Source organism: Corythoichthys intestinalis, chromosome 3, assembly GCF_030265065.1.
Source record: "Corythoichthys intestinalis isolate RoL2023-P3 chromosome 3, ASM3026506v1, whole genome shotgun sequence".
In the NCBI taxonomy this organism is placed as follows: domain Eukaryota; kingdom Metazoa; phylum Chordata; class Actinopteri; order Syngnathiformes; family Syngnathidae; genus Corythoichthys; species Corythoichthys intestinalis.
This window is the reverse complement of record NC_080397.1, coordinates 27,663,426-27,683,806: the sequence shown is the minus strand read 5'-3', so window position 1 is coordinate 27,683,806 and position 20,381 is coordinate 27,663,426. Positions and strand designations below refer to the sequence as shown.

The 20,381-nt window shown below is 40.3% G+C and overlaps 1 protein-coding gene across 1 annotated transcript; it reads left to right on the top strand.

The window, feature by feature from the left end:
• Positions 1–77: 77 nt before the first annotated feature.
• Positions 78–18,843, top strand: ckap2l (cytoskeleton associated protein 2-like). The gene is made up of 10 exons (XM_057832189.1): positions 78–244; positions 3,026–3,083; positions 3,181–3,241; positions 7,227–8,086; positions 8,249–8,444; positions 10,018–10,176; positions 10,259–10,316; positions 13,491–13,653; positions 13,729–14,023; positions 17,429–18,843. The coding sequence occupies exons 1-9, from the start codon at positions 205–207 to the stop codon at positions 14,009–14,011; spliced, it is 1,878 nt and encodes a 625-aa protein (XP_057688172.1). The 5' UTR covers positions 78–204; the 3' UTR covers positions 14,012–14,023; positions 17,429–18,843.
• The last annotated feature ends 1,538 nt before the right edge of the window (positions 18,844–20,381 follow it).

Here is a 20,381-nt window from a genome sequence, read left to right as displayed (position 1 = left end):
ATTATAATTTTTTTATCATTATTGAACATTACGGATTTTACGACAAGATTGGGTTAACACTGCCCGTGCCTTCCCGATCTGGCAACCCTTCAGGCAAGCGACACAGGGCGGGATATTCAAAACTCAGGCGACTGACGTCTAGTTATTTTTCTTATTTGTTTTCAATGTAAACAGGGAAGTTCAAGGTCTCTCAATTCAAGAAATATGGGCGACAAGGACCCTGCCACCGCAAACAGCAGAAAAGGTCTGAAACGTGTTTTCATTTCAACAACGACATCATTTTCAGGATTTAGTCAGCCGCCACTGCTAAGTATGCTAACCGGAAGACGGTACCAAAGAGTACAAGTTGAAAGAAAAGTCTGTGTCTTTAGGAGTCATATCTATTATTAAACGGTTCACCCTACTGCAATTAACCACTAACTTTGATTAGAAAAAATATGCACTCTGAAAAACTTCGACATCATTTTTTTCTTTTGAAATGGACAGTAAAGGAACACTAACCAGTGGATACATACAAATTAATGCTGATTGCAGAAGCTCGATTGATACCTTATTACTCATGTGAGCGAAATTAGTTTGTCACAACAGCAATAATCCCAAATATGTAAGTAATCAAAGTAAAACGAGCATAAGCAATTAAACCCGGACTATCATTTCGGTTTAATTACTTGAATACACTGACCTCTTCTGGCGAATTTTAAAACATATCTTCTGCACAAACAAGACTAAAGATCAAGTTCAATTTACAAATATGTAATGACGACTGATAAGTTTGCAATGCTGTGCGATACAAAAAAATATCTTATCATGACATTGGCCATTTTATAACAATACATTTTTTAATTATTTGGTAAAAGAGTATAAAACGATTAGGATAGCATCGCCTTCACTCACTTTATTATTGAATTGACTTTGAACTGACCAGCCAACAAATGTTGAATGTATCAAGCAGTGCGACTTCTCGGCGCTCTCCTGCTTCCGCCTTCCCTTCTCTTTTCTGCCTGGGTGTCCTCCCTGCGCTACGGCGCGGGTCGCTGGCTTGGGTGCCAGTGGGCCAGCTGGGTATCGGGTGGGGATCCTGCCCTGGGCTTTCCTGGGCTGCGGCGGTGACTCATCGAGGTTGGGTGTGGGCGTGTGTGTGTGTGTGTGGGGGGGGGTTGCGCGTCCCCTCATCCCGTAATGGGGGCGCAGATGGCCCGTGGGACGACCCTGGCTCCCGGGGGGATGACAGCAGCCTCCTTACTGGGCTCCGGAGAAGGGATAGGCTGGGGAGGCTCCTGCGCGTCAAGTAGAAAAACTCGATGTCAGGATTAGTGATCAAGCAGCATAGAATAGGATGCCAACATACTCACAAGAAGTTCACACAAATACTGGGTTCTACACCACACATGGCTGATTTGAGTACACTCCACCCTCCCAATCATTTATCTTTCTGACTACTCCCCCCCCCTTTCCCTCTCCTTGGTCATCAGGCCCCCCACACACATGGTGTCAACCAGAAATGCAACTACCTAACGATAGCAATATCATATACATAGTTAGTGTAGGCGTTCATTGTATTTCTTGTTGCTGTTTGTGCTTCTTCTGTTTCTCTCCTTCTCTTTTCTATCCTGTCCCTCAATAACTCCTTCCTGTGCGCTGCTTTCTCCAAATAAACGAGGCACATTGAATGATCACAATGCGAGTAAGTCATACTCCCATTGTGATACATTAAACTGACACTCAGATTTCCATTCTCAGTGTCAATCAGCTGAAAAGGACAGGTAAAAAAAAAAGGGTGAAACAAGCAGTGCTGAAATTTAAAAATACCCCGTGTTAAAAGATGCAGCATAGTTGTGTACATATTTTCACTCAACTGTGAATATCTAATATTCTACTAATACAAACCCTAGCAAAAAGTATGGAATCACCACTCTCGGACGAGCACTCACTCAGACATTTTATCATGCAGAACAAATTCAGATAAAAAGCTTGAAGAAATAATGAATAGTTCAAAAGTGCAACTCTTTAGCATTCAGAAACACTAAAAGAAATGAATAAAAAACATTATGGTGGTCAGTAAGTGTTATTTTTATAGAACAAGTGCAGGGAAATATATGGAATCACTCCATTCTGAGGAAAAAAATATGGTATCATGAGAAACAACCAAAAAAACAACAATCCAAACACATCTCTAGTATTTAGCAGCACCACCTCTGGCTTTTATGAAAGCTTGCAGTATTTGTGGGATGGACTTGATGAGTATTCTTCATCAATTTGGTGCCAACTCTCTTTGATTGCTGTTGCCAGATCATCCTTGCAGGTCGGACCTTGCTGTGGACCATTTTTTTTTTCAATTTCCACCACAGGTTTTCAATAGGGTTAAGATCTGGGCTACTTGCAGGCCATGACATTGACTGGATGAGTCTTTCTCCAAGGAATGCTTTAACAGTTTTAGCTCTGTGGCATGATGCATTGTCATCTTGGAAAATGACAAACATATTTTCAATTGACGGGGAAAGAAGGCTGTCTAAAATTTCAATGTAAACTTGTGCATTTGACCACAGCCATCTCCCCAGTGCCTTTGCCTGACATACAGACCCATATCATCAAGGACTGAGGGAATTTTGATGTTTTCTTCTGGCAGTCATCTTTGTAAATCTCACTGGAACACCACCAAACAAAGGTTCCAGCATCATCACCTTGTCCGATGCAGATTCTTGACTCTTGACACCTTGTCCAATGCAGATTCTTGACTTTCGACTTTTGTCCGAGAATGGTGATTCCATACTTTTTGCTAGTGGTTGTACTTGTCAATGGTAGTTTTGTCATTTAAGACTGCTGTATATTAAGTTAGCATCATTTAATTAAAGCATATTAATTATTATTGATTTTGGGGGAAAAAAATCTTGTCTTTTCTCTGTGGATTTTACGTTCCTATTTTCAAATATCTGGCATGCATTACTTATGTACGGTTGGCAGAGAAAAACATATTAAATAATGTGGTGAAAGATTAGAATGCCACTGACATTTGGTTTTGTCACAGAACTGCGCAAGAAGAAAATGATGGAATACTTGACAAATAAAGACAAACACATCTCCAAGTAAGATGTTATATTTTTGTGGGAAATGATATATTATTCTCTACAAGGACTGTTCTCTGGCTGCTCTTGTTGAAATTAATCAATCTTTACTTAACAGGACACATGTCAGCGAGCTTCCGAGGAAGAAACCAGAAACTACAAGGTCGTCTGCACTCCAGGTATTTGTCTCACCAAAAAAAAAAAAAAAAATCTTTTGTATTAGTAGTAACTAGAGGCGTGCGAAATTCCCGATTCTTAGATTATTCGCGATTCGGCCGTGGAAGATTCGAGAACGATTCACAAATATCCAAATTCCGATTATTGAATTATACCAGGTAAAGCGGAAGTAAAGCACAGTCAGCGCGATCTTTGGGACGCAATGAGGAACGGACCGAGAGTAAATATCATGTTCAACTCATGCCGCTAGATTAAAAAAACAATCATACCTGACTGCGGCTGACAGCTGCTACAAACAACGCCCAGTTGCTAGTTGCTACAAACATACGGCTAAAGTAGATATCATATATATGTAGAACTAGATGCAAAATGACAGACGACGTCAGTGTTAGAACACGTATTATTGAACTGAGATGCGAAATGCCAGACTTTCCACCGTAAGTAAACAGCCGCCATCTTAAAGCAGTAGACCTCTCTAGAAGGCTCTGTTGTAGCGAACCTAATTAACTTTTTATCTAAAATACTCCTAAATCGGCAGAATCTTGTCTTGAATCTATCTTTAAATGATGAAATAGTGTTAAAACTTTGACAAAAGTAGACAGAAGGGAAATTATGGAATAACTGGAGCAATTTTAACAACTGTAACAGTTGATTCACAACATTAAATAAATTGAATGTAGTTTAAAGCTGCTGATACAGAATGGGGACTGGAGTTTTTTATTTACTGTTATTTTTGTATTTGTTTACTGTTATATATTAACTTGATACTGATATAGTAGTTTGGTTTAGCCTGAGAGGATTTTTGAACAATTTTGGAACTAATGTACAAAACATTTAAGAAAAAAAAAAAAAAAGGGGAGGGGGGTGCATCAATAATCGTTTTATAATCGAATCGGAGCCTCTGAATCGTAATCGTAATCGAATCGTTAGGTGCCCAAAGATTCCCAGCTCTATTAGTAAGTCACATTTGGAAGTGGTCTCTTCCACGTAGTATCAAAAAAGCTGCCCTGATTTATTCTCAGCAACCTGTCTAGAAATACAATTAAATGAGGGTAAATAAAATAAAATTGTTCGATCGCTGCTACATTCTCGCTTTGAAGTTGCTTTCCGTGTCACATCGTCACTCCTAAGAGTACAGTGCATTTGAGTCCGTGCGTGAGTAGTTTGAAGTTTAATCAAGCAAACAGTATACAAGTAGTGGTATTTAAATGCTTACATGTGTATTTGCTGTGGTTTAGTACAACACTTTTATCAAAACACAAATTCCTCTTTTTGCTACATTTTTTTTCGGGACCTCCACACCCCTCTGCCAGTTACTGTTTAATCCGGCGGGAAGTCATTTCGCTCTGTTCCGTCTCCGCTTGGACTTGGCCTTCTCACCTGGCTCTTGATCGACACTTTTGTTGCAAAAGAAAACATCTACTTGTCTTAAGGAATAGGAAAGTGTCTTGTAAAGAGCTTTACTAGTTTCAGAGAGAACTGAATTGTTTTTAGTTGTGAACTGTACCTGTAGTTCCACACAAACGTACATAGAGATTAGGCATGTGTCATTTTAGGCATGCATGATTTAATTCGATTACGAATCAGGGTGCTACGATTCGATTATTGAACAATCACGGTATTGACAATGATCACGCTTATTGATGCATCGTACATTATTAATTATTAAAGTAGCCAAACAAATTTATGTCCATTATTTATTTAAAATATCCTAATGATTCAACAGGAACGATGGAAACATGCCCATACAACAAGAACCTGCACATAAGCTGCGTTTTTTTTTCTTTTTTAAAATATTTTTAACATTAACCATTTTAAAGGCAGTACTTATTTCTCAACATGCCTATACAACACACAGCTGACCTTGAGATACTCTTTTTTACAAGAAGGTGCCAAAACATTGGCATTTTCAAAGGCAGTACTTATTTATCTCAACAATAGGAGTGGGAACCTCTTGTTACCTCACGGTTTGATACGATTTGCAATACAAAGCTCACGATAACGATGATCTGACGATATGGCGGTACAACGATTATCGATACATTGGTCAGGAAATCATTCTATGATATTCTACAAACAACTAATAAACAGAAAAACAAGCTTCTGCTGTGAATTGGAATGAGTTTATCCCTAGTAGACGTCCAATCCATTTAAACTGGGAGGATGGCAGCGATTCGCCGCCATCCCTCCCACTTCAAACGGATTGAACGTCTATGGCTGTCGGTCACAGCCAATGCCAGGCAATGAGGTAATTTTGGGCCATTTAAGGTCATTTCCCTGTTGATTTTCAGTTACTTCCTGTTGATTTTGGGGTATTTCATGGGTCACTCCCTGTTTATTTTGAGTTACAGAATAGAAGGTGACCTGGGAATCACCCAAATGAATAGGCAGTGACTCAAACTCAACAGGAAATGACCTGTAAATGCCCTAAAATGAACAGCAAGTGACCTGTAAATGTTCTGAAAATCGGACAGAATGACTGTGAATGCTCTGGTTTGGAATGAACAAACATTCCCAGTCTAAATGGATTGGGCGTTGAGCACCGTCAATGCAGCCTTAGAGTTAATTGACACACTATTATCCTTTTCTTGCCAAATGTATCACATATGATACACTTAGAATTTCACGATTTTGAGACTAATTGAGAATTTTGAAATATCTTTCCTAAAAAAAAAAAAAGCAAGGGTTGTAGATATTAGAGCGGTTATTGCGCATATATTTTTCTCCTTTTTTACAAATTTGAAAAAAAGGTTTCATTAATACCTTATTTTTTTGTGATTCTCTGACAATTGCTTCATATTGCAGACAATAAAGGGTTGAGGTGGAAGATTTTGGTAGCAACTTTTTTTTTTTAAACACTGACATCTTTTTAAAATGATATCTTGATTCTTGGCAGGAGCATATCGATAACCTTTTGGAATACAAAGTATCACGATATATCACCATTTCGATATTTTGTCACACCCCTACTCAACAATACAAAAAACTTTACACTGGTGGAATGAATTCCACATTTTCTGGAAACAAACAAGGTGTCTTTAGAAATAAGACTTCTTTTAACCAATATACTTTGTTTCCACTGATTTCTGTACTATTCAGCATGTTTGTAGTGTTACCGCTTAACTTAATCCTTGCTTTAAACGTTCTGCATCTTGAGTAACTTTTGTACACCATCAAACAACGCACAAATTGACATGGAAATACATGTTAGCGAAGTCGCTAATTAGTATAGCGCGCTTCGCTAACCAACACATCCTCTTAAAAACAACAATAAAAGCTAAACAGTACAAGAGAGTTTGTGTAATCGCCTCTGATAGACGGACATGGGACTTAGCAAAACACTAGGGACTTTTTCCCAATTAACACAATTTGAACATACTCCTGGATAACTGAAAGACGAGTGTCCCAAACTTCAAGAAAGCACATTTATCAAGGTTTCCTCAGCCATGACTTATGTGTTTCTGAACAGCATGCTACAGAGTTTGCCACAAAACACTCACTGCCACCGGGAACGCAACCTCCCTAGGGGGGTTCAGAATTGGCACCTTTCAAACTAAATTTCTTGAGCCTCCGGTGTCGTAAAACATTTTGAAAGACGTTTCCATACATGTGAGAAGGCACCATATTTTTACTTCTGCCTCATCTTAGAAAGAAAATTGGGATAACGTTTAAAAGGTACTGGAAAAAACGGAAAATTGGTGTTGAAAGTCATGAAAAAATGCTTAAATTTGGACATGAAAAAAAGTGTATGAACCCTATATGTATGGCGATAATGACGATAAAGTTGTAAAATGTCGATAGAAAGTTTTATATCGTTTTGGCAATGTACATTGTCCTATCGTGCCGCACTCCCCCAATAACACGTTTTACATGTTATGTTTCAGTGCCGTTGATGGCACTAGACGTCCAATCCATTTTGACCGACAAAGTGAAGTAAAATAAGTGCCCTATCAAGGTTTACTTGAATAATCTGTTTTCATCTTGCAGATTATCAGAGACAAAGAAAATAAAGCTCCTGTCACCAGTTTTCGTCAGGAAACTAAAAAAGTCCAACCCTTGGCTCTTCTCAACAACAAAAATCCCCCTAGGACTCTGTTTTCTGCTGCGAAAAAGCAGAACGTACTGACCGAACACCAGCCGACGCACACTAAAAAGTCCACTTTGACCAGAATCTACACAGTTTCCACTCTGAAGGAGACCAACCTTTCCAAAAAGCCGCCGATTGTCAGGACGCAGCCTGCGGGAAAAGCAGTTTCTGTTACCAAGTCCTCAAAGGGCGCTTTTAAGCCACCACCAACGGTCAAGACGTATACAGCCCGGCTGAGTCTGGGGCCTGTGGTGAAAACCAGGACTGGGCTCATTCCTGCAATGATCCAACCGAGGGTCAACAGACCTCTCCCGACAACGGGCGCCAGAGTGGCTCCTTCGAGAGCCGCCGTCCCATCTTCCAAGGCTGTGGTAAAGAAAATCCCACTACCACAGATACCGACTGCACTTCAAGAGCCACGACCCGTCCCTGTTAAACGACCGCCTTGTAAAACTCGACCAGAATCAACAGTGACCGCCAAGTCACTACCTGACAAAGCGGCCAATAGGCCATTAAAGCGCACGACTCAACCTAAAGTCCGGCCAACCGTACAGAACTCTCAAGTGGTTGCAAGTAGGTCGCAAACAGCTGCCAAACCTAAAATGGCTGACACTGTTACGAAGAAAACCAGTGCCCCCTTGGAGAAGCGGACTGCATCGCGGTCCGTGGTTGCTGTCGGCAGTCATGCTACATTACAGACCAAAGCAACAAAGCCGCAAACTGCGGGGAAGAAGATGACTGCTGAGCAAGAGGAGCGAATGTAAACGTTGATCCTGGGTGCTTATTGAACTCATTGATTGCCATTGACGGTGCTAGACGTCCGATCCATTTCAACTGGGATGGGCAAACGCTCCGCCAAGGGCAACCAAAGAGTTCAGTCATATTTCTAGGCATGTCGTTTTTAGTTTGAATATGTCTTTAGGAAAAAACTGCAGGAATGGCGGGAAGCCAAGGGCATTTCCTACAAGCGTCCTTCCACGCTGGTGAAACCTCAAGTCCGACGCACCGCTGCTGAGCCGCTAGTGCCTCGCGCGACCCTGAAAGCACAGGACGACGCTTGCTCGTTCGTCCGTGACGTGGACAGCTGCCTAGCTGACTGCATTAAGCTGCTCGCTGAGGTACCGTGCATGTAGTCCCAACTTTGTCCGAGCGCTACCAAATTTGAGTGCCATTATCATGGTTGACATAAAAATACAGTAGGGCAGTACACCCAAATCTTTAGGAAAAAAGGCATATATTTTTTAAACTTTTAAAACTGCTGTATATTAAGTCAGCATAATACAGGGTGGGGAAGAGCAACTTGCTTATTTAAATTTGGTGCCCTAAAGCAATGGTTGCTCTCAGGATGGTAGGGATGGACTTATTTGAGAGGGTGGGGCTTAAAGTTAGGTTCTTAGCGTGCTTTATTTATTTTGTGTTTATTTTTGAGGAACTACTACTGTACTGTGCTGTACTACTATGCCATTTGAAATCCAAAATGTAACAAGTCAGCGCAAATTGGGCGCCATTTGCTGTTCAAAATGTGCATTTACGGCAACATATATCGTCATATCGTACAGCACTACCATGGAGCTAGTACACTGTAGAACAAGTCCATCCTTTTTTGTTTGGATGTGCCATTCTAACTCATTGATCGCCATTGAGAGTGATAATGTCCAATCCATTTAAACTGGGAGAGTGATAAACTCATTAAAAGTTTTAAAAATTTAGTTTTTCCAAATTTAAAAGATAAAAAATTTTACTTTTTCCAAAGCTACATAATAGGATATGTATCTGTGTCAATGGCACTGAATGAGTTGTTTTTAGTGGCCCTTTTAATTTTTGTCTTAGTCTTTTGGATGAAAATACTTTTAGTCATATTTTAGTCATTTCAAAATGTGTTCGTCTTTGTCTAGTTTTAGTCTACGAAATCTGATGCAAGTTTTGTCTAGTTTTAGTCAACAGTTGCTCAGTTTTCCAACAATTTCGAATGAGCATCGACAGAGGAGCACATATTGTAGCGTCTACAAGGACAACGCTAACTTGGTGATGATAATACACACGCAGCAGGAAAAGCAGTACATTAATTTCAATTATACCTACCTAGAAGCCACGAACTGTATGTAACAAAAAAAGTTGTCAGAGCGTTTAACATCCTGTAGACTTACTGACCAGAAAAGCCAAGTTGCTGTGCTTTAGACTGGCCAGTGTTTTAAGAGGATGCTCGCCATTCTAAAGCTAATGTTAACGTGAATGCGACACGTAAGCTAGGATCACACAGCACAGACCTTTAAAGGCTACAGCAACATTGCATATTCCCTCTTGCCAAGATAAGAAATACAATCTTACCATGTTTTCAAACAAGCAAAATGGAGCGCAGCCTAGTTTGAGACACATCCTAAACTCGGGAGGTTAAGAGGCGCAGCACGTCTCACATGATTGACACGACTCAAACCTTGCCACGATGCAAGCTGACGTACAATATGAAAATTTCACGCATTGTGAACATATAACAGAAACGATCTCACATTTTGGTCTCGTCATCTCATCAGATGAAAACTGGCATTTTTCCCGTTATGGTCAAGTCTCCCAAGGCACGTTTTTAGCTCGTCATCGTCACGAAAAAATTATTATCGTCAATGTGGATGAAAACAAAACTGGTTGAGGACTGATGTGATCGAAATGTCAAAGGCACTTTACTCTCTCACACAGGGTGGTCAAGCACCTCAGGTGAGGACCATCCTCTCCCGGTTGCCGCCAGTGTCCCAGAAGTTTGCCAAATTCTGGGTTTGTCAGCTTCGCCTGATGGAGCAAGAGGGCAACCTGGACGTCCTGCCAGTCTTTGAGGAGGCTGTGCGCGTCACCGTGGAGGTCAGATTTTCTCATTAGTGAAAGTGAGGTGTCTTTTTGTTTTTTACTTTGCTAACAAAAGTGCCTGTGCTCACTTATTTAGCCAGTGGATGAGCTTCGTGCTGTGGTCTTTAACATCCTGAAGAAAAAGGAGACTCAAGGTAGCTTAGATGTTCAAAATAATGGGCTAAAGAGCGCTTTTCTTTACTAAAAAATATTTTTGGAATGTATGTATGTGTGTATGTGAATGAATATATCCTAGACCAGGGGTCCCCAACGACCGGGCCGCGGACCGGTACCGTTCCGTGGCGCATTTGGTACCGGGCCGCGCAGAAATAATAAATAATTTAATAACGACTGCATTCTGGCCAACTGACTTTGGCCTGTGCCGCTTAATACACCAATATCCCTGTCTAATCTAGATATACAACTACAGAATAGGCGGTCATCATAGAAATGCATTGATTGGGCTGTTAGCACTAAATCTCGTTTTGTATATCTATGCGCGCTTGGACTCGATAATAACGTATGACGTAGGTCGTCTCCAATCACATTTCTTCCCGGAAATAATTAGCCCCCACACTAGAATGACTGAATGACAGACGTCTTTGGACAGACTTTTTAAAGGGAAAAGGGAACCTGACGAGCCAGAAGATGTGCCACCAACCTCAAAGTAAACAAAATTTATGCTACTTCCCAATCACTAAAGCCCCACGAACTGCGAAGGAGTGAATTCGTGACCCGTATGTGAATAAATCGAGTGATTCGAGCATGTCTGTGGAACAGGAATATCAGCTTGTAGAGATCGCAAATCACGGCGACTTAAACGTACATTTGAGACAACAACTCTACCGAAGTTCTGGATTAAAGTCATTTCGGAATATCCTAACATTGCTAGGAGCGTGCTGAAAACTGTGCTACAATTTCCAACATTGTGTATTTGTGATGCTAGCTTCTCTCACTCTCCCATCTCGTGACCATCTCGTCTCAACGAAACAAACTCAGGCCTCCCACTGATTCAGCGGGTGAGTTCTATTTTTTTCTCTGCACTTAACACGACAGGGCTAAAAACAAATGCTATTTTATATTTGCTGTATTTTTCTGCCGCACATTGCCGGTGTTCTGACAAAGTTGGCATGCGCGTAACGTTAAAAAGGACCGCGAATGCAGCGATTCCTAAGTACACACTACAAACTTTCTTTAAAGAAAGAAATATTAACTTACGTTTGCCATGTTAGGCGCACACAACAACTGGACGTAGCCCTCTCACTTAACGACTTCGCCGTGTCGTTAAGCATTAATTTACGCCATTTCTGTGTTGCACATGTATGTTTGTGATGTAAATAGTTTTTTAGCACCATTGGATAACATTGAGAGTCCAACTGAATATAAAAGAGGACTTTTTTCACCGCCACAAAAGCTTTGGGAGCAAAATTTTATAAGGGTGCAAAATTTGACAGGACACCGGTCTGTGAAAAAAAGACCCAAATCATACCGGTCCGTGGTGCAAAAAAGGTTGGGGACCCCGGTTCTAGACTAGTGAAGATGCTAAATAATGGTGATAAATAATTAGGGGTGCACGATATCCATTTTTTGACACCGATATCGATAACTTCCTGCTCCTCAAGGCCGATACCGATACGATAACCGATAATATATATATAATTTTCCAATGTATATTTACCTGGGTTTTTGAACACCTGTAGGTCAAAAATACTAGTTGTTGATTCAGCATAGATTTGCCTTTGACCAAACCACAATTTTTATGATGACATGAACATTATTATAATGAACAAAACAAAGACAAGAACAGTTTTGACTTTAAAAAAGTGCCCATGTTAATTTTTTCGAATAAATATAATTTGAGTCAATCTCAATCAATCAGTCAATGTCTTTGACGATGTGTTGCCCTGAACAATGAGCACTGATCTAAAACAAACATAGACCCAACATGTATTGTGCTTTGTCAGCAAATAAAACATTTGGTGCCACAGGAGAGGAGACTTTAGTTTTGACGTCTTGGTCCATGAAACAACTTTCTTAACCTGGTGATTATAGAACAGCATGCCTATCAATAACCAAAAGGCCTCTCAAGAAGTTGTGAACATAATACTGTAAAATGCAAACATTTGCTAATTGCCATAGTAAGGTTTATAACTCATCAAAGGAAAAATACAGCCTCTAGAACACTAACAAAATTTTGCATACTGGCAAAACAGGAGTGGAAACAAACGCCCACATCCCAATCCAACACAGCACCAAAAATATTAATAAGCCCGATAATATATAATGTTATTGGAGTTACTGGGATGACGTCATAATTCCTATTATCGGACCGATAATTATCGTGCACCTCTATAAATAATGTATCATCATCAGTTCTAACGCCAATTGGAATGATTGTGGGGACGCTTTGCAAAGCAAAGCTCCCCACATATGATATTGGTATTTTTGTTCTGCTTTCACCAATTCACACTACTTGAAAACATCTTTTGATTTCTTTCACGGTTGTACCACAAACATTGGATTTTTGACCAGAAAAAACACCCAATTCATTTCCAATGGCAACAACATAACATTTCCATTTTTTTTTGTCTAAATGATCACAAAATATTCACAAAATCATGGTGCACAAGTCATCAGCTAGTTTTTGGCCAAAACGTATTATTCTGCCAAAATTTGAAAAAAACCTCAAAACAGCTTCAAACATTGCCTCCATTTATTTCAATAACATAAAACAATCACTAAAACATCATCATTTTTGACAACAACAAAACTTCCTCAAATTTTCTCAAAATCAACAAACGGTGACCCGAAATGCCCCCAAATCATCAGGAAATGTCCAAAATTCAACAGGAAGTGACCTCATTTTCTAATGGATAATGTTATTCTCCATTAATATCATTTGTTTTCATCACATAATAAAAAATATATGGAATCATGGCATATTCTTGTAATATAAAAATGCTCAAATTGTGACAGATTTTGTACGTTTTGCGCAGCAGTAGTTTTACCAAGTTTACAAGGAGAGGTAAATCATTTAATAGGGTTGTCAAAAGTACTGAAAAGCTTCAAAGAATTGTATACAAATACAATTTTTGATTGCAAAAGCATCAATACTCAGTAATGCATGACCACAGGTCACCACTTTTTTTTTCTGCCATGGGGTAAATTTGGTTTTGCGCTACTCTTGATAGTTGATATTTCCATGTTGTGAACTCATTTGCCGTCATTGACCCTCCCAATTCAAATGGATTGGACATCTAGTGCTAAACGCATTGAAAGAGTTTTTTTTTTTTTTTTGGTACATCATGATGTTTGGACGCTTTTGGCAGCTTCCGAGGAAGATGTGACGGAAATCTCAAAACCTTCGGGCACAGCCGGACAAACAGATTGTGAGGACGAGAACCCGACGACCACGCCACCCGTCCGGGTCCTCATCACCGGGGAGAGGGGAACCTCGTCCACTGTCAAGTACAAGATCACGGCCACTCCCGGGTGGGTACTCCATCCAATCTGCTGATACGAACGACTCGATGAAATCGTATTACCATTGGGCCCCCCTTCCCACAGCGCCCCGTCGACCCAGCAGAGCGAGCCGATAGTTGTGGACGGCCACGAGGTGCGCTTCTTCACACCGGTGCGGCGCTCTGTGCGTATTGAGAGCGTCACGCGCCCCTACCCTGCTGCGCTGAGGGAGCACGACCTGTGTGTGGCAAGCTTTGCCGAGCTTCTGGCCAATGAGGAAGACGAGGAGGAGGAGGGGCGTGACACCTTATACGTCTACAGGGAGAACGAGGCACTTCAAGACAAGGTTGCCCTCCAGGTGATGACTGAGCTGGATGAGAGGTCCTGATGGAAGGATAAGGTATGAGTGTCACTGAGCGTGTGTTGTGATGGTTGTAAAAGAAGGAAATTGACATTAAAAATACGCTTTGATGGTAGATTTGGGATAAAATACCGTTTGACGTTATATCGCGATATGAAAAGGTACGATACACATTGGGTGTGAAAAAAATGGATTGCGGTATATAGACTAGATGCACTGCACAATATTTGAGCAACATATCCTATAACTGACCCAGTAATTTGCTCATGTTAGCCACCAGCCCTTTATGGCGCTCATGAGGCAGAGGAAGGATCAACTTCTTATAAAGCCTACATCACGACCAATGTCAAGTAGTAGCAGGTGATTAAATCAAACGTCATTCAAACTCACAGTTCAAAACAAAACTAAAATTATCACATCACAAAAAACAATTCTATAACTAGCAATTAATGAAACTGGAACAGTAACAGTAACTGAGGAAATAATTAGCACAGAAGATGAACTTTGAAAGTTATTGATATCCTAGAGTTGCAATATTTTCGGACGACAACGGTGTTGACCACAGGTAGCAGCAGAGGTTGACGTTCTCACCCAAGGGAAGTGAGAGATTGAGCAGTGATGGCCAAATTAAGATTTTTCATGGCGGTTTATTTGCTCTCAAGCGGTTTTGAAGCCCAAGAAACCAAGAGTGTTGATAATTCTATAGCTATTTGTTAAAGAAAATATTAAAGTTGTCCAATATTATTGGGTAGCCGATAATATCTGCTGATAAAAGCATATCGACATCGGCTGATGCTTGGGATTTGTTATGTGAGTAGCATTCATAGTGAAAATAAATAAATAAATTATTGGGGGGAAAAAAGCATTTAATTGAACTCATTGAATTTACAGTAACTACTGTGTTACCAGCAGTGTTGTTTTTGGCAGCCCTTTTCATTTTTGTTTTATTCCTAGTCTTTTGGATGAAAATACTTATTAGTCTTAGTCACATCTTAGTCACGTCAAAATCTGTTCGTGTTCAGGAAAAGTAGTTTTCAAACTCACCTAGAAGCCAAAAATTTATGTTAAAAAAAAAAAAAAAAATGTCCGAGGGTTTAACACTGGGAACTTTTTTTTGTTTTTTTTTGCTATTCTTAGAGTCTAGCCAGAGGTTGCAAGCAATAAGTATTTCCCAATTGCTCATTTACCAAACAAAACAGCTGAAGTGGGCTATTAGCTAAATGCCATTTCGCCAACTAACTGTCTTCTAGATTTACTGACCAGAAAAGTAAAGTGGCAAAATTGTTCGTCGACGAAAGCAACATTGGTTACCAGAATGAAATAGTGATTAAGAAAACTAGAAATGTAATAAAAAAGAATCTGTGTAAAAGCCCAGCAAAATTGCATTGGCATGTCCTATGCTTGCCTGCCTGTATTTTTAATGCTTTGTTCTCCCCCTTGTGGCCTTTGGGTAACTACTGTGAACGTGATTTAATTGTGAATTATTCCTTTTATTTAATTATGGACATTTTGGCTTATTTCAATTTATATTATTTATGTGGGACATTTATTGTCCATAGCTTCAGTTGGCGTTCTCTTACTGTCACAGACTTTATTTGGAAAACCATGAAGTTGTTACATTTAACATTATAAAATATAATGTAATAAAATATATTTTAAAATATGAATGTGTTTGTGTTACTATATGAACAAAATGCAACAAATCCTATATGATGTTTATATATATATATATATATATATATATATATATATATATATATATATATATATATATATATATATTAAGGGTGTAACGGTATTTGTATTGAACCGTTTCGGTACGTGGTGCTCGGTACCGAACGGAGGCGTACCGAACGAGTTTCTGACGTAATGTAACCCTTACTTTTCGAGGCTGTGGGTCGATTGGGTTACAGTTCCTTTGTGTAGATTATATTTACTTTGTCTTCTCTACTATAATGAGGACCAACACGACAGTATAACCCAGAAACGTCAACGGCGCGACAACGTGGCCGCCGCGAGAACGCAGTGAAACGCGGACGTTAAAGTCAATCAGCCAATGCAAACCAGTCACAGTGCGGCCGCATGTTAGAACCGTCCCAGAAGCAGCTCAACACGACGCACACGAAAAAGAACGGCAGAGTTTATTATTTGATGCGAGACGCGACCCTCCTGCGTCAATACTACTACTGGTAGCTAGGATAGGGCAGACGGGAAGTCACTCGTGTAAAAATACGGTGGATCCGGTCGATTTTCAAACTAATATGCAATCGCAACCCACTTTTTGAGTCCATCAGATCTCTTGAGTGGTAGCTCGGGGCACAGTTGACTTGTCTTTGTTGATTTACTGCTGTCTTCTCTGCTATAATAATCACCAACACGGCCCCGTGTTCAATACAAAACCCTCCTGCCACAACAGAACAAGTAGGAACTAATATTCACATACAGTAGGAACTAAAGGTATACAACAAAAGATATATACAATATAAATAAATACTACATCACATTTGTAAAATATAAACACATCATCAAAGAAATAGTCCATTTAAATAAAATGAATTGAAATGAGCTAAAACACCTGTAATTAAAATAATAATACACAGATCCTGCTTACACAATTAAATTTATTTAAATTTATTTCTGTGTGGCGCTTTAACTTGAGAAACTCCACCAATAAAGCTTTTGAAAACCGTTCATAAGACAAAAAATTGATTCACAGAGGCATTTCATTTGTAAAATACATGTTAAAATATTTGTCATTGGGATTGCTTTTCTCTTTAGCACAGGACTTTTTTCTTCTTTTTCAGAAAGAAAGCTGACCAATACCCGGGGTCTGAAAGGCAAATTGTTGTTGGATTATCTTTAAATACCCGCTACTTTTTGAGCAGAATTATAGCTTTGTATAGGCTAATGTTCCTATTGTTGAAAGCACAAAGGTGTGTAATAAACAACTAGCACATTTATATTTTGCATTTTGTTTTCTTACTGTACCGAAAATGAACCAAACCGCGACCTCAAAACCGAGGTACGTACCGAACCGAGATTTTTGTGTGCTGTTACACTCCTAATATATATATAATATCTACATTTTTTTGATATCGTATCGTGAACCTGGAAAACTGAAGTGCATCGTATCATGAATTGAATGAAGTGTATCGTCTCATCCCTAGTTGATGGCAATAGACTCGTGTTGCACTGATACGACACTAAAATGACATCGTCGGTATCGGGAAGTAACATGCCGATGCTTTGCAATCGGTACTTTTCAAGATCTAATTTTCAACCGTGGCCACCAGCCATGTGCGCCGCCATTAAAAAAAAAAAAAAAAAAAACACTTGTCACCCTTCCCAAGATGATGACAACAACTCATCTATTTTTAATTTGCACATTTTAACAATTTCACTATTTCTCTGTTTTCTGCTGTTTGTTTTGTTCACTTTCCCCAGACAATTCTGCGTCAAATGCCGGCTTGTAAGTTTGGCCACGTCACCGCTGGATGCTATCAGTCATTAAAAGAAGAAATATGATGGAGACTGGAACTGGACCAGAACTAAGAGGAGGCTAAAATGTGTCTGAGAACGTAAAAATTCTGATTCTTCGATTAAACAACTTCATGTTCTCTTACCTTTAAGTCAACATATTTCCTCTTGTTTTTGATTTTTTTATTTCATTGTACAGTTAAGCACCAGTTTAAGCATGGAAAAGAATATATCTAGTATTTTTTGTCTATGATTATGGTAGCTCATTTCTCACTGAATATTTGTCAATAGATTGTGTGTACTTTCATTGAATCCTTGTAATGTGTTTGGATGAAAATTGGATGTGTAAAAGTTTGAAATCGATCGATATGGGTTTTTCAGGAGCGACACCGATTATTAGTAGTTAGAGGGCCCGGTAACCGATTTTTGGAGCTGATATTAATTTGCCGTATAAGTGTAAAAGTTGCCGTAAAAAAATTGAATAATGCAAACGCTGAACTTCATTGAAATGCCTCAAGCATGTTTATTGATTTCACACAAATAGAAAATAATAGCTCCAGAAGTGCCTGAATTTCCTAGACTCCGAATCATCTGTTATAAAGTTGAATAAAAGGTTAAATAGCTCTTAAATGTTTCACAGAAAATACAGTACAACAAAAATACAGGCTCAGCAGCAGCTCTTGTGAAGTTAAATAAAAACCTGGTTAATGCCTCCTGATTTTTTTCACAATAAAATTTCCTATATAACTGAAATAATTTAACTTTTTTTTTAACTTCAAACAAAAAAAGTGCAACTCTCAAGCTCAGCATTATCTCTAGTAAATGCAAAAAAAAAAAAAAAAAAAAAAACTTGCTTTTCTAAACCTATGCTTTACAAAAGGTGGAAAGGCGGAATACAAATGTAACTCCATTACCATTTAACCAATCAGAGGATGGGGCGAGTACTACTGCAGGTGAGGGGTACGGCTGCGTCTGAACTCAAATAACCCAGTTTAAAATGGATTTTTTCATATCGGCCAGTCAGATTTTTAAAAAGGCCGATACGGATATTTGTCAAATTTCTAAATATCTGCGCAGATAATCGGCATGGCCGATAATCTGTTGATCTGTCGTAAAAGTCAATGGTGCATTTTACATACCTCAACTTGCAGTATATTGTTTTCAGATCAAGTTTAATACAGAAACAATATACTGTACTGCAAAGGTTTAGTATTTTCAGGCTGAGATAAATCACAAATGAAATTTGATTCTGTTGCAAAAATGTCAGCTTGCTAACACAATACAAGTGTTAATGCAAGAAAACTTTTTTAAAGGAGTGAATAATATATATAATGTGTGTGTGTATACATATATATGGCGGAAAAACACAAGACTGAAAAAGCATTTTCTGCTCTTGCACCCCTTTTTAAAATAAACTGCTGTAATGTAAGCCAAAACAACTGTTGTGTTTGACAGAACTATATGTCGATATGCTGCCATAGCAGATTCATGGCGCATTCAACCCCTGAACCATTTTTAATCTGTCCTTTTTAACATGGTTACCCCCGTTTACGGATGTCGCGCAACCTTTTTATTTTAACCCAGCCATAAAATGACGGTAATTATATTTAATATTCAAAATGTCTGTCATTTTTAGCCAGTGTAGTGCCAGGAAGGAGTCGGAGGCGGAGTATCGTGGTCAACACTTGAAAACATTTATTTCTTAACAGAGCAGGACTTGCACACCAAAGCACGAGGTCACAGCAGAACAGAGCGGAGTGTAACAACTATAAGGGTCCGGGCGGAACTCCCTCCTTATACGTTCCTCCGAGTGAATTGTGTAAATAGTAACGCCACACAAGCCCCCCCCAGAATTCACTCTTACACAAAATCCTTATACCTGGGGGGCACGATTGCCCGTCCCCGACGTGAACGCTGGAGAGGAGCGGCAGAGCCAGAAACAGAGGGAGAACGGGTGCCCCGAACGTCCGGGACAGAGAAACTAGACGTCGGGGCGTCCGCCTCGGGCTCTGAACCAACGGGCGACCCACTCCTACGAAGACCAGGGGGGGCGACCCCGGCGGGGAGGCTGAGCGACCTCTAACGGTAGGGAGGAATCCACGCAAGCGGGCTTAACCCTGTCGCTCGAAACAAGTTCCCTCCGGCCCCCGATGTCCAAAAGTAAACACTTATCCCCATGTTCCAAAATTCGTAAAGGGCCGTCATACGGGGGGCGCAGTGGACCGCGATGCGCACCATGTCTGACAAAGACGAATTTAGCGAAACGCAACGAGGACGGAAGATGCACCTCGGGCACACAGTGCTGCGAGGTCTGAACCGGGGCAAAATCGAGCTGGTCCGCCCTTTGACTTTCGGCCGACCATGGGGCAGTTGCATTAGGGAGAAAATCAGCGGGAACACGCAAAACCTGGCCATAAACCAACTCCGCAGAAGAAGCGTGCAGGTCCTCCTTGGGTGCACACCGAAGACCAAGCAACACCCAAGGAAGCCTACCCACCCAGTCCCCGTCACTCAAACAAGCGCGAAGGGAGGCCTTCATGGAGCGGTGAAAACGTTCACACAGTCCATTAGCTTGCGGGTGATACGCGGAGGTACGGTGCAGCTTAACCCCCAAGCTATCGGCGACCGCGCCCCACAACTCGGACGTGAACTGCGCCCCACGGTCTGAAGAAATATCAGACTGAGTCCCAAAACGCGCGACCCACGTTCCAATAAATGCGCGAGCCACATCAGCAGTGGTCGTGGACGACAAAGGAACCGCCTCAGGCCAATGTGTGGTCTGATCGACCATGGTGAGCACGTGCGTAAACCCATGGGAAACCGGAAGAGGACCCACTAAGTCCACATTGATGTGATCGAAACGCCGTTCAGGGACGACGAAAGGTTCGAGGGGCGCTTTGACGTGGCACTGAACTTTAGC

What these genes read in the sequence shown, in the direction of transcription:
- ckap2l (XM_057832189.1), top strand. Translation starts at nt 205, where the DNA reads ATGGGCGACAAGGACCCTGCCACCGCAAACAGCAGAAAAG. An exon ending in GCTGAGCAAGAGGAGCGAAT is followed by an intron (nt 8,087 to 8,248) that starts GTAAACGTTGAT and finishes ATATGTCTTTAG; the next exon opens with GAAAAAACTGCAGGAATGGC. An exon ending in AAGATCACGGCCACTCCCGG is followed by an intron (nt 13,654 to 13,728) that starts GTGGGTACTCCA and finishes CCCTTCCCACAG; the next exon opens with CGCCCCGTCGACCCAGCAGA.